The sequence below is a fragment of the Euprymna scolopes genome, chromosome 38 (genome assembly GCF_053919585.1).
Source record: "Euprymna scolopes isolate OS-2025 chromosome 38, ASM5391958v1, whole genome shotgun sequence".
NCBI classification, from domain to species: Eukaryota; Metazoa; Mollusca; class Cephalopoda; order Sepiida; family Sepiolidae; genus Euprymna; species Euprymna scolopes.
In genome coordinates this window covers 20,719,083-20,734,488 of record NC_136519.1, presented here as the reverse complement: position 1 = coordinate 20,734,488, position 15,406 = coordinate 20,719,083, and the positions used below count along the sequence as shown (strand labels likewise).

Here is a 15,406-nt window from a genome sequence, read left to right as displayed (position 1 = left end):
CTCCCATTGAACAACTCATTCATGTTCTGCATTGCCGAACTTCACATTTTGGTATCCTCAAATTAAATCAGTTTTAAGTTAGACCAAGGCAGATATTTTGAATAACTTTCATGAAGATTCCTTAAAGGACGTAGACGCTAAGCTGTACATCAACAAACAAATATGACAGACAATAAAACCAGCTTGGAAGACGTAACAATTTACCCTATCTGCTTTTTAAAAGAAGCCGCCAAGTGTTTTTCATACTCAACAGCACTTATTCAATGAAAAAATAAAACTATTAATGTACATATCTTTACGATGATATCTGAGTAAAGTTCAATTTCTCCTTTAATTTCCTACAATAAATTAGTTAAATTATTCTTTCAGCTTTCAGCTTCAACAAGTAAGTAGATTTCTTAATTGAGTATCTTTGAAAACAGACACATGATATTTTTCATGTTGAAACATTTTGCACTGTTGAAAGAATGCACTAATGCATCCTGCTATTTCCTACATAGAACTGTGTCCACTTGCCAACGATATGAAGACAGATGAATATATTCCAAAAGAAAACATCGAAACCTCCAGCACAAAGAACGGACTTAAACCGGCCGACGTATTACCTGGTGGTAACGTGTGGACTTCCACAAAGACTGATAGCAAGCCACAAATCAACATCACACTCGGAGACAAAGCAATTCCTACAAAAAGTGTCAAGCTTATCAATACAGAAAACGTCCAAAAATTCACAGTGGTATTTGTCCTATCAGACAACACTAACATCACCAAGGTATTATTTTTTGTCATCTAGAAACCTTTTCGTATTTCAACAAACATTTCTTAGATTTCTGGCAATTTAAGTTTTTTTTTCTCAAGTAAAATAAACTTATATTTCAGTTGTGCATTCCAATCATGTGTCAATTTGAGTTGATAAAGAAATATCTTTGTATATATATTCGGGTTATTTCTCATACAATCTACTTTCTACAATATTTTAATGAAACGTATTTCTTTTCATTCTTACAGACTGCTAAAGCAGATGAAGAAGTTTCTATCGGCAATGGCAGGGAACATGTAGTTAGAGTTATCATTTCACTCACTAAAAAGGATCGATTTAAATCAGCAAAGACTCAAGTAGCTGTCAAAGCTTGTTTCGAAGCAAAGACCAGTGCAACTTCACCAACATCGCCAACATGGCCAACCTGGTCAACATCACCAACATCACAAACATGGTCAACATCACCAACATCACAAACCTGGTCAACATCACCAACATGGTCAACATCACCAACATGGCCAACATCATCAACATCAGAAACATCACAAACCTGGTCAACATCACCAACATGGCCAACATCACCAACATCAGAAACATCACAAACCTGGTCAACATCACCAACATGGTCAACATCACCAACATCAGAAACATCGCAAACCTGGTCAACATCACCAACATGGTCAACATCACCAACATCGCCAACATCACCAACATCACCAACATCACCGCTTCCTACAACTTCTTTCACGGAGTCTACAAGTTATACTTCACCAGGTATCTATTTCCATTGTCAATCAAATCATCCAATACTTTCTACTCACATATACTTCTTATTTTTGACCGTCTCCAAATTATATTTTTCCACATGATATATTCAGTTCAAACACCTGCTTTTGTCACAGCGTTTAAATTCGCATGTAATTTTGCTATTAAACATTAATAAATAATGAGTCTGTTATGATATTTTGTTCTTCTGAATGACAATGTAAGGATGTGTCGAAGTCATATCTGGGTTGTACTTTTACAGATTGTATTGAGTATTATTTAAAATATTTCCTGTGCTACCAGATCAGGCTGTCTGAACATATTTGCTTCCTTATATAAAATGCACCTAACATCGGTGCTTTTTGTCTTTCTACTTCTTTTTGCAAAAATAATTATGTTCTTCAAAAACAAAAACATAACCCACGTTTTCCCACTTTTCCTACTTGCCATTTCCCATTTCTCTTTCTATCCCCCACTTTCTGACTGGTTTCCTTACTTAAAATGTACCAAATATTAATGTTGGAAACCAATTTCTCTCTCCCATTGAACAACTCATTCATGTTCTGCATTGCCGAACTTCACATTTTGGTATCCTCAAATTAAATCAGTTTTAAGTTAGACCAAGGCAGATATTTTGAATAACTTTCATGAAGATTCCTTAAAGGACGTAGACGCTAAGCTGTACATCAACAAACAAATATGACAGAAAATAAAACCAGCTTGGAAGACGTAACAATTTACGCTATCTGCTTTTTAAAAGAAGCCGCCAAGTGTTTTTCATACTCAACAGCACTTATTCAATGAAAAAATAAAACTATTAATGTACATATCTTTACGATGATATCTGAGTAAAGTTCAATTTCTCCTTTAATTTCCTACAATAAATTAGTTAAATTATTCTTTCAGCTTTCAGCTTCAACAAGTAAGTAGATTTCTTAATTGAGTATCTTTGAAAACAGACACATGATATTTTTCATGTTGAAACATTTTGCACTGTTGAAAGAATGCACTAATGCATCCTGCTATTTCCTACATAGAACTGTGTCCACTTGCCAACGATATGAAGACAGATGAATATATTCCAAAAGAAAACATCGAAACCTCCAGCACAAAGAACGGACTTAAACCGGCCGACGTATTACCTGGTGGTAACGTGTGGACTTCCACAAAGACTGATAGCAAGCCACAAATCAACATCACACTCGGAGACAAAGCAATTCCTACAAAAAGTGTCAAGCTTATCAATACAGAAAACGTCCAAAAATTCACAGTGGTATTTGTCCTATCAGACAACACTAACATCACCAAGGTATTATTTTTTGTCATCTAGAAACCTTTTCGTATTTCAACAAACATTTCTTAGATTTCTGGCAATTTAAGTTTTTTTTTTTTTAAGTAAAATAAACTTATATTTCAGTTGTGCATTCCAATCATGTGTCAATTTGAGTTGATAAAGAAATATCTTTGTATATATATTCGGGTTATTTCTCATACAATCTACTTTCTACAATATTTTAATGAAACGTATTTCTTTTCATTCTTACAGACTGCTAAAGAAGATGAAGAAGTTTCTATCGGCAATGGCAGGGAACATGTAGTTAGAGTTATCATTTCACTCACTAAAAAGGATCGATTTAAATCAGCAAAGACTCAAGTAGCTGTCAAAGCTTGTTTCGAAGCTAAGACCAGTGCAACTTCACCAACATCGCCAACATGGCCAACCTGGTCAACATCACCAACATCACAAACATGGTCAACATCACCAACATCACAAACCTGGTCAACATCACCAACATGGTCAACATCACCAACATGGCCAACATCATCAACATCAGAAACATCACAAACCTGGTCAACATCACCAACATGGCCAACATCACCAACATCAGAAACATCACAAACCTGGTCAACATCACCAACATGGTCAACATCACCAACATCAGAAACATCGCAAACCTGGTCAACATCACCAACATGGTCAACATCACCAACATCGCCAACATCACCAACATCACCAACATCACCGCTTCCTACAACTTCTTTCACGGAGTCTACAAGTTATACTTCACCAGGTATCTATTTCCATTGTCAATCAAATCATCAAATGCTTTCTACTCACATATACTTCTTATTTTTGACCGTCTCCAAATTATATTTTTCCACATGATATATTCAGTTCAAACACCTGCTTTTGTCACAGCGTTTAAATTCGCATGTAATTTTGCTATTAAACATTAATAAATAATGAGTCTGTTATGATATTTTGTTCTTCTGAATGACAATGTAAGGATGTGTCGAAGTCATATCTGGGTTGTACTTTTACAGATTGTATTGAGTATTATTTAAAATATTTCCTGTGCTACCAGATCAGGCTGTCTGAACATATTTGCTTCCTTATATAAAATGCACCTAACATCGGTGCTTTTTGTCTTTCTACTTCTTTTTGCAAAAATAATTATGTTCTTCAAAAACAAAAACATAACCCACGTTTTCCCACTTTTCCTACTTGCCATTTCCCATTTCTCTTTCTATCCCCCACTTTCTGACTGGTTTCCTTACTTAAAATGTACCAAATATTAATGTTGGAAACCAATTTCTCTCTCCCATTGAACAACTCATTCATGTTCTGCATTGCCGAACTTCACATTTTGGTATCCTCAAATTAAATCAGTTTTAAGTTAGACCAAGGCAGATATTTTGAATAACTTTCATGAAGATTCCTTAAAGGACGTAGACGCTAAGCTGTACATCAACAAACAAATATGACAGAAAATAAAACCAGCTTGGAAGACGTAACAATTTACGCTATCTGCTTTTTAAAAGAAGCCGCCAAGTGTTTTTCATACTCAACAGCACTTATTCAATGAAAAAATAAAACTATTAATGTACATATCTTTACGATGATATCTGAGTAAAGTTCAATTTCTCCTTTAATTTCCTACAATAAATTAGTTAAATTATTCTTTCAGCTTTCAGCTTCAACAAGTAAGTAGATTTCTTAATTGAGTATCTTTGAAAACAGACACATGATATTTTTCATGTTGAAACATTTTGCACTGTTGAAAGAATGCACTAATGCATCCTGCTATTTCCTACATAGAACTGTGTCCACTTGCCAACGATATGAAGACAGATGAATATATTCCAAAAGAAAACATCGAAACCTCCAGCACAAAGAACGGACTTAAACCGGCCGACGTATTACCTGGTGGTAACGTGTGGACTTCCACAAAGACTGATAGCAAGCCACAAATCAACATCACACTCGGAGACAAAGCAATTCCTACAAAAAGTGTCAAGCTTATCAATACAGAAAACGTCCAAAAATTCACAGTGGTATTTGTCCTATCAGACAACACTAACATCACCAAGGTATTATTTTTTGTCATCTAGAAACCTTTTCGTATTTCAACAAACATTTCTTAGATTTCTGGCAATTTAAGTTTTTTTTTTTTTAAGTAAAATAAACTTATATTTCAGTTGTGCATTCCAATCATGTGTCAATTTGAGTTGATAAAGAAATATCTTTGTATATATATTCGGGTTATTTCTCATACAATCTACTTTCTACAATATTTTAATGAAACGTATTTCTTTTCATTCTTACAGACTGCTAAAGAAGATGAAGAAGTTTCTATCGGCAATGGCAGGGAACATGTAGTTAGAGTTATCATTTCACTCACTAAAAAGGATCGATTTAAATCAGCAAAGACTCAAGTAGCTGTCAAAGCTTGTTTCGAAGCTAAGACCAGTGCAACTTCACCAACATCGCCAACATGGCCAACCTGGTCAACATCACCAACATCACAAACATGGTCAACATCACCAACATCACAAACCTGGTCAACATCACCAACATGGTCAACATCACCAACATGGCCAACATCATCAACATCAGAAACATCACAAACCTGGTCAACATCACCAACATGGCCAACATCACCAACATCAGAAACATCACAAACCTGGTCAACATCACCAACATGGTCAACATCACCAACATCAGAAACATCGCAAACCTGGTCAACATCACCAACATGGTCAACATCACCAACATCGCCAACATCACCAACATCACCAACATCACCGCTTCCTACAACTTCTTTCACGGAGTCTACAAGTTATACTTCACCAGGTATCTATTTCCATTGTCAATCAAATCATCAAATGCTTTCTACTCCCATATACTTCTTATTTTTGACCGTCTCCAAATTATATTTTTCCACATGATATATTCATTTCAAACACCTGCTTTTGTCACAGCGTTTAAATTCGCATGTAATTTTGCTAATAAACATTCATAAATTATGAGTCTGTTATGATATTGTGTTCTTCTGAATGACAATGTAAGGATGTGTCGAAGTCATATCTGGGTTGTACTTTTACAGATTGTATTGAGTATTATTTAAAATATTCCCTGTGCTACCAGATCAGGCTCTCTGAACATATTTGCTTCCTTATATAAAATGCACCTAACATCGGTGCTTTTTGTCTATCTACTTCTTTTTGCAAAAATAATTATGTTCTTCAAAAACAAAAACATAACCCACGTTTTCCCACTTTTCCTACTTGCCATTTCCCATTTCTCTTTCTATCCCCCACTTTCTGACTGGTTTCCTTACTTAAAATGTACCAAATATTAATGTTGGAAACCAATTTCTCTCTCCCATTGAACAACTCATTCATGTTCTGCATTGCCGAACTTCACATTTTGGTATCCTCAAATTAAATCAGTTTTAAGTTAGACCAAGGCAGATATTTTGAATAACTTTCATGAAGATTCCTTAAAGGACGTAGACGCTAAGCTGTACATCAACAAACAAATATGACAGAAAATAAAACCAGCTTGGAAGACGTAACAATTTACGCTATCTGCTTTTTAAAAGAAGCCGCCAAGTGTTTTTCATACTCAACAGCACTTATTCAATGAAAAAATAAAACTATTAATGTACATATCTTTACGATGATATCTGAGTAAAGTTCAATTTCTCCTTTAATTTCCTACAATAAATTAGTTAAATTATTCTTTCAGCTTTCAGCTTCAACAAGTAAGTAGATTTCTTAATTGAGTATCTTTGAAAACAGACACATGATATTTTTCATGTTGAAACATTTTGCACTGTTGAAAGAATGCACTAATGCATCCTGCTATTTCCTACATAGAACTGTGTCCACTTGCCAACGATATGAAGACAGATGAATATATTCCAAAAGAAAACATCGAAACCTCCAGCACAAAGAACGGACTTAAACCGGCCGACGTATTACCTGGTGGTAACGTGTGGACTTCCACAAAGACTGATAGCAAGCCACAAATCAACATCACACTCGGAGACAAAGCAATTCCTACAAAAAGTGTCAAGCTTATCAATACAGAAAACGTCCAAAAATTCACAGTGGTATTTGTCCTATCAGACAACACTAACATCACCAAGGTATTATTTTTTGTCATCTAGAAACCTTTTCGTATTTCAACAAACATTTCTTAGATTTCTGGCAATTTAAGTTTTTTTTTCTCAAGTAAAATAAACTTATATTTCAGTTGTGCATTCCAATCATGTGTCAATTTGAGTTGATAAAGAAATATCTTTGTATATATATTCGGGTTATTTCTCATACAATCTACTTTCTACAATATTTTAATGAAACGTATTTCTTTTCATTCTTACAGACTGCTAAAGCAGATGAAGAAGTTTCTATCGGCAATGGCAGGGAACATGTAGTTAGAGTTATCATTTCACTCACTAAAAAGGATCGATTTAAATCAGCAAAGACTCAAGTAGCTGTCAAAGCTTGTTTCGAAGCTAAGACCAGTGCAACTTCACCAACATCGCCAACATGGCCAACCTGGTCAACATCACCAACATCACAAACATGGTCAACATCACCAACATCACAAACATGGTCAACATCACCAACATGGTCAACATCACCAACATGGCCAACATCATCAACATCAGAAACATCACAAACCTGGTCAACATCACCAACATGGCCAACATCACCAACATCAGAAACATCACAAACCTGGTCAACATCACCAACATGGTCAACATCACCAACATCAGAAACATCGAAAACCTGGTCAACATCACCAACATGGTCAACATCACCAACATCGCCAACATCGCCAACATCACCAACATCACCGCTTCCTACAACTTCTTTCACGGAGTCTACAAGTTATACTTCACCAGGTATCTATTTCCATTGTCAATCAAATCATCAAATGCTTTCTACTCCCATATACTTCTTATTTTTGACCGTCTCAATATTATATTTTTCCACATGATATATTCAGTTCAAACACCTGCTTTTGTCACAGCGTTTAAATTCGCATGTAATTTTGCTATTAAACATTAATAAATAATGAGTCTGGTATGATATTGTGTTCTTCTGAATGACAATGTAAGGATGTGTCGAAGTCATATCTGGGTTGTACTTTTACAGATTGTATTGAGTATTATTTAAAATATTCCCTGTGCTACCAGATCAGGCTCTCTGAACATATTTGCTTCCTTATATAAAATGCACCTAACATCGGTGCTTTTTGTCTATCTACTTCTTTTTGCAAAAATAATTATGTTCTTCAAAAACAAAAACATAACCCACGTTTTCCCACTTTTCCTACTTGCCATTTCCCATTTCTCTTTCTATCCCCCACTTTCTGACTGGTTTCCTTACTTAAAATGTACCAAATATTAATGTTGGAAACCAATTTCTCTCTCCCATTGAACAACTCATTCATGTTCTGCATTGCCGAACTTCACATTTTGGTATCCTCAAATTAAATCAGTTTTAAGTTAGACCAAGGCAGATATTTTGAATAACTTTCATGAAGATTCCTTAAAGGACGTAGACGCTAAGCTGTACATCAACAAACAAATATGACAGAAAATAAAACCAGCTTGGAAGACGTAACAATTTACGCTATCTGCTTTTTAAAAGAAGCCGCCAAGTGTTTTTCATACTCAACAGCACTTATTCAATGAAAAAATAAAACTATTAATGTACATATCTTTACGATGATATCTGAGTAAAGTTCAATTTCTCCTTTAATTTCCTACAATAAATTAGTTAAATTATTCTTTCAGCTTTCAGCTTCAACAAGTAAGTAGATTTCTTAATTGAGTATCTTTGAAAACAGACACATGATATTTTTCATGTTGAAACATTTTGCACTGTTGAAAGAATGCACTAATGCATCCTGCTATTTCCTACATAGAACTGTGTCCACTTGCCAACGATATGAAGACAGATGAATATATTCCAAAAGAAAACATCGAAACCTCCAGCACAAAGAACGGACTTAAACCGGCCGACGTATTACCTGGTGGTAACGTGTGGACTTCCACAAAGACTGATAGCAAGCCACAAATCAACATCACACTCGGAGACAAAGCAATTCCTACAAAAAGTGTCAAGCTTATCAATACAGAAAACGTCCAAAAATTCACAGTGGTATTTGTCCTATCAGACAACACTAACATCACCAAGGTATTATTTTTTGTCATCTAGAAACCTTTTCGTATTTCAACAAACATTTCTTAGATTTCTGGCAATTTAAGTTTTTTTTTCTCAAGTAAAATAAACTTATATTTCAGTTGTGCATTCCAATCATGTGTCAATTTGAGTTGATAAAGAAATATCTTTGTATATATATTCGGGTTATTTCTCATACAATCTACTTTCTACAATATTTTAATGAAACGTATTTCTTTTCATTCTTACAGACTGCTAAAGCAGATGAAGAAGTTTCTATCGGCAATGGCAGGGAACATGTAGTTAGAGTTATCATTTCACTCACTAAAAAGGATCGATTTAAATCAGCAAAGACTCAAGTAGCTGTCAAAGCTTGTTTCGAAGCTAAGACCAGTGCAACTTCACCAACATCGCCAACATGGCCAACCTGGTCAACATCACCAACATCACAAACATGGTCAACATCACCAACATCACAAACATGGTCAACATCACCAACATGGTCAACATCACCAACATGGCCAACATCATCAACATCAGAAACATCACAAACCTGGTCAACATCACCAACATGGCCAACATCACCAACATCAGAAACATCACAAACCTGGTCAACATCACCAACATGGTCAACATCACCAACATCAGAAACATCGAAAACCTGGTCAACATCACCAACATGGTCAACATCACCAACATCGCCAACATCGCCAACATCACCAACATCACCGCTTCCTACAACTTCTTTCACGGAGTCTACAAGTTATACTTCACCAGGTATCTATTTCCATTGTCAATCAAATCATCAAATGCTTTCTACTCCCATATACTTCTTATTTTTGACCGTCTCAAAATTATATTTTTCCACATGATATATTCAGTTCAAACACCTGCTTTTGTCACAGCGTTTAAATTCGCATGTAATTTTGCTATTAAACATTAATAAATAATGAGTCTGGTATGATATTGTGTTCTTCTGAATGACAATGTAAGGATGTGTCGAAGTCATATCTGGGTTGTACTTTTACAGATTGTATTGAGTATTATTTAAAATATTCCCTGTGCTACCAGATCAGGCTGTCTGAACATATTTGCTTCCTTATATAAAATGCACCTAACATCGGTGCTTTTTGTCTTTCTACTTCTTTTTGCAAAAATAATTATGTTCTTCAAAAACAAAAACATAACCCACGTTTTCCCACTTTTCCTACTTGCCATTTCCCATTTCTCTTTCTATCCCCCACTTTCTGACTGGTTTCCTTACTTAAAATGTACCAAATATTAATGTTGGAAACCAATTTCTCTCTCCCATTGAACAACTCATTCATGTTCTGCATTGCCGAACTTCACATTTTGGTATCCTCAAATTAAATCAGTTTTAAGTTAGACCAAGGCAGATATTTTGAATAACTTTCATGAAGATTCCTTAAAGGACGTAGACGCTAAGCTGTACATCAACAAACAAATATGACAGACAATAAAACCTGCTTGGAAGACGTAACTATTTACCCTATCTGCTTTTTAAAAGAAGCCGCCAAGTGTTTTTCATACTCAACAGCACTTATTCAATGAAAAAATAAAACTATTAATGTACATATCTTTACGATGATATCTGAGTAAAGTTCAATTTCTCCTTTAATTTCCTACAATAAATTAGTTAAATTATTCTTTCAGCTTTCAGCTTCAACAAGTAAGTAGATTTCTTAATTGAGTATCTTTGAAAACAGACACATGATATTTTTCATGTTGAAACATTTTGCACTGTTGAAAGAATGCACTAATGCATCCTGCTATTTCCTACATAGAACTGTGTCCACTTGCCAACGATATGAAGACAGATGAATATATTCCAAAAGAAAACATCGAAACCTCCAGCACAAAGAACGGACTTAAACCGGCCGACGTATTACCTGGTGGTAACGTGTGGACTTCCACAAAGACTGATAGCAAGCCACAAATCAACATCACACTCGGAGACAAAGCAATTCCTACAAAAAGTGTCAAGCTTATCAATACAGAAAACGTCCAAAAATTCACAGTGGTATTTGTCCTATCAGACAACACTAACATCACCAAGGTATTATTTTTTGTCATCTAGAAACCTTTTCGTATTTCAACAAACATTTCTTAGATTTCTGGCAATTTAAGTTTTTTTTTCTCAAGTAAAATAAACTTATATTTCAGTTGTGCATTCCAATCATGTGTCAATTTGAGTTGATAAAGAAATATCTTTGTATATATATTCGGGTTATTTCTCATACAATCTACTTTCTACAATATTTTAATGAAACGTATTTCTTTTCATTCTTACAGACTGCTAAAGCAGATGAAGAAGTTTCTATCGGCAATGGCAGGGAACATGTAGTTAGAGTTATCATTTCACTCACTAAAAAGGATCGATTTAAATCAGCAAAGACTCAAGTAGCTGTCAAAGCTTGTTTCGAAGCTAAGACCAGTGCAACTTCACCAACATCGCCAACATGGCCAACCTGGTCAACATCACCAACATCACAAACATGGTCAACATCACCAACATCACAAACATGGTCAACATCACCAACATGGTCAACATCACCAACATGGCCAACATCATCAACATCAGAAACATCACAAACCTGGTCAACATCACCAACATGGCCAACATCACCAACATCAGAAACATCACAAACCTGGTCAACATCACCAACATGGTCAACATCACCAACATCAGAAACATCGAAAACCTGGTCAACATCACCAACATGGTCAACATCACCAACATCGCCAACATCGCCAACATCACCAACATCACCGCTTCCTACAACTTCTTTCACGGAGTCTACAAGTTATACTTCACCAGGTATCTATTTCCATTGTCAATCAAATCATCAAATGCTTTCTACTCCCATATACTTCTTATTTTTGACCGTCTCAATATTATATTTTTCCACATGATATATTCAGTTCAAACACCTGCTTTTGTCACAGCGTTTAAATTCGCATGTAATTTTGCTATTAAACATTAATAAATAATGAGTCTGGTATGATATTGTGTTCTTCTGAATGACAATGTAAGGATGTGTCGAAGTCATATCTGGGTTGTACTTTTACAGATTGTATTGAGTATTATTTAAAATATTCCCTGTGCTACCAGATCAGGCTCTCTGAACATATTTGCTTCCTTATATAAAATGCACCTAACATCGGTGCTTTTTGTCTATCTACTTCTTTTTGCAAAAATAATTATGTTCTTCAAAAACAAAAACATAACCCACGTTTTCCCACTTTTCCTACTTGCCATTTCCCATTTCTCTTTCTATCCCCCACTTTCTGACTGGTTTCCTTACTTAAAATGTACCAAATATTAATGTTGGAAACCAATTTCTCTCTCCCATTGAACAACTCATTCATGTTCTGCATTGCCGAACTTCACATTTTGGTATCCTCAAATTAAATCAGTTTTAAGTTAGACCAAGGCAGATATTTTGAATAACTTTCATGAAGATTCCTTAAAGGACGTAGACGCTAAGCTGTACATCAACAAACAAATATGACAGAAAATAAAACCAGCTTGGAAGACGTAACAATTTACGCTATCTGCTTTTTAAAAGAAGCCGCCAAGTGTTTTTCATACTCAACAGCACTTATTCAATGAAAAAATAAAACTATTAATGTACATATCTTTACGATGATATCTGAGTAAAGTTCAATTTCTCCTTTAATTTCCTACAATAAATTAGTTAAATTATTCTTTCAGCTTTCAGCTTCAACAAGTAAGTAGATTTCTTAATTGAGTATCTTTGAAAACAGACACATGATATTTTTCATGTTGAAACATTTTGCACTGTTGAAAGAATGCACTAATGCATCCTGCTATTTCCTACATAGAACTGTGTCCACTTGCCAACGATATGAAGACAGATGAATATATTCCAAAAGAAAACATCGAAACCTCCAGCACAAAGAACGGACTTAAACCGGCCGACGTATTACCTGGTGGTAACGTGTGGACTTCCACAAAGACTGATAGCAAGCCACAAATCAACATCACACTCGGAGACAAAGCAATTCCTACAAAAAGTGTCAAGCTTATCAATACAGAAAACGTCCAAAAATTCACAGTGGTATTTGTCCTATCAGACAACACTAACATCACCAAGGTATTATTTTTTGTCATCTAGAAACCTTTTCGTATTTCAACAAACATTTCTTAGATTTCTGGCAATTTAAGTTTTTTTTTCTCAAGTAAAATAAACTTATATTTCAGTTGTGCATTCCAATCATGTGTCAATTTGAGTTGATAAAGAAATATCTTTGTATATATATTCGGGTTATTTCTCATACAATCTACTTTCTACAATATTTTAATGAAACGTATTTCTTTTCATTCTTACAGACTGCTAAAGCAGATGAAGAAGTTTCTATCGGCAATGGCAGGGAACATGTAGTTAGAGTTATCATTTCACTCACTAAAAAGGATCGATTTAAATCAGCAAAGACTCAAGTAGCTGTCAAAGCTTGTTTCGAAGCTAAGACCAGTGCAACTTCACCAACATCGCCAACATGGCCAACCTGGTCAACATCACCAACATCACAAACATGGTCAACATCACCAACATCACAAACATGGTCAACATCACCAACATGGTCAACATCACCAACATGGCCAACATCATCAACATCAGAAACATCACAAACCTGGTCAACATCACCAACATGGCCAACATCACCAACATCAGAAACATCACAAACCTGGTCAACATCACCAACATGGTCAACATCACCAACATCAGAAACATCGAAAACCTGGTCAACATCACCAACATGGTCAACATCACCAACATCGCCAACATCGCCAACATCACCAACATCACCGCTTCCTACAACTTCTTTCACGGAGTCTACAAGTTATACTTCACCAGGTATCTATTTCCATTGTCAATCAAATCATCAAATGCTTTCTACTCCCATATACTTCTTATTTTTGACCGTCTCAAAATTATATTTTTCCACATGATATATTCAGTTCAAACACCTGCTTTTGTCACAGCGTTTAAATTCGCATGTAATTTTGCTATTAAACATTAATAAATAATGAGTCTGGTATGATATTGTGTTCTTCTGAATGACAATGTAAGGATGTGTCGAAGTCATATCTGGGTTGTACTTTTACAGATTGTATTGAGTATTATTTAAAATATTCCCTGTGCTACCAGATCAGGCTGTCTGAACATATTTGCTTCCTTATATAAAATGCACCTAACATCGGTGCTTTTTGTCTTTCTACTTCTTTTTGCAAAAATAATTATGTTCTTCAAAAACAAAAACATAACCCACGTTTTCCCACTTTTCCTACTTGCCATTTCCCATTTCTCTTTCTATCCCCCACTTTCTGACTGGTTTCCTTACTTAAAATGTACCAAATATTAATGTTGGAAACCAATTTCTCTCTCCCATTGAACAACTCATTCATGTTCTGCATTGCCGAACTTCACATTTTGGTATCCTCAAATTAAATCAGTTTTAAGTTAGACCAAGGCAGATATTTTGAATAACTTTCATGAAGATTCCTTAAAGGACGTAGACGCTAAGCTGTACATCAACAAACAAATATGACAGAAAATAAAACCAGCTTGGAAGACGTAACAATTTACGCTATCTGCTTTTTAAAAGAAGCCGCCAAGTGTTTTTCATACTCAACAGCACTTATTCAATGAAAAAATAAAACTATTAATGTACATATCTTTACGATGATATCTGAGTAAAGTTCAATTTCTCCTTTAATTTCCTACAATAAATTAGTTAAATTATTCTTTCAGCTTTCAGCTTCAACAAGTAAGTAGATTTCTTAATTGAGTATCTTTGAAAACAGACACATGATATTTTTCATGTTGAAACATTTTGCACTGTTGAAAGAATGCACTAATGCATCCTGCTATTTCCTACATAGAACTGTGTCCACTTGCCAACGATATGAAGACAGATGAATATATTCCAAAAGAAAACATCGAAACCTCCAGCACAAAGAACGGACTTAAACCGGCCGACGTATTACCTGGTGGTAACGTGTGGACTTCCACAAAGACTGATAGCAAGCCACAAATCAACATCACACTCGGAGACAAAGCAATTCCTACAAAAAGTGTCAAGCTTATCAATACAGAAAACGTCCAAAAATTCACAGTGGTATTTGTCCTATCAGACAACACTAACATCACCAAGGTATTATTTTTTGTCATCTAGAAACCTTTTCGTATTTCAACAAACATTTCTTAGATTTCTGGCAATTTAAGTTTTTTTTTCTCAAGTAAAATAAACTTATATTTCAGTTGTGCATTCCAATCATGTGTCAATTTGAGTTGATAAAGAAATATCTTTGTATATATATTCGGGTTATTTCTCATACAATCTACTTTCTAC

The 15,406-nt window shown here is 35.0% G+C and overlaps 1 protein-coding gene across 1 annotated transcript in view; it reads left to right on the top strand.

The window, feature by feature from the left end:
- LOC145263032 (uncharacterized) overlaps nt 1-15,406 on the top strand; it is a 376,016-nt gene that overhangs the window by 243,861 nt on the left and 116,749 nt on the right. The window contains exons 56-70 of the mRNA XM_080119864.1: nt 501-772; nt 1,009-1,534; nt 2,563-2,834; nt 3,072-3,597; nt 4,626-4,897; nt 5,135-5,660; nt 6,689-6,960; nt 7,197-7,722; nt 8,751-9,022; nt 9,259-9,784; nt 10,813-11,084; nt 11,321-11,846; nt 12,875-13,146; nt 13,383-13,908; nt 14,937-15,208. Of these exons, the coding sequence (XP_079975990.1) occupies nt 501-772; nt 1,009-1,534; nt 2,563-2,834; nt 3,072-3,597; nt 4,626-4,897; nt 5,135-5,660; nt 6,689-6,960; nt 7,197-7,722; nt 8,751-9,022; nt 9,259-9,784; nt 10,813-11,084; nt 11,321-11,846; nt 12,875-13,146; nt 13,383-13,908; nt 14,937-15,208 (5,858 nt within the window). The remainder of the gene's footprint in view (nt 1-500; nt 773-1,008; nt 1,535-2,562; nt 2,835-3,071; nt 3,598-4,625; nt 4,898-5,134; nt 5,661-6,688; nt 6,961-7,196; nt 7,723-8,750; nt 9,023-9,258; nt 9,785-10,812; nt 11,085-11,320; nt 11,847-12,874; nt 13,147-13,382; nt 13,909-14,936; nt 15,209-15,406) is intronic.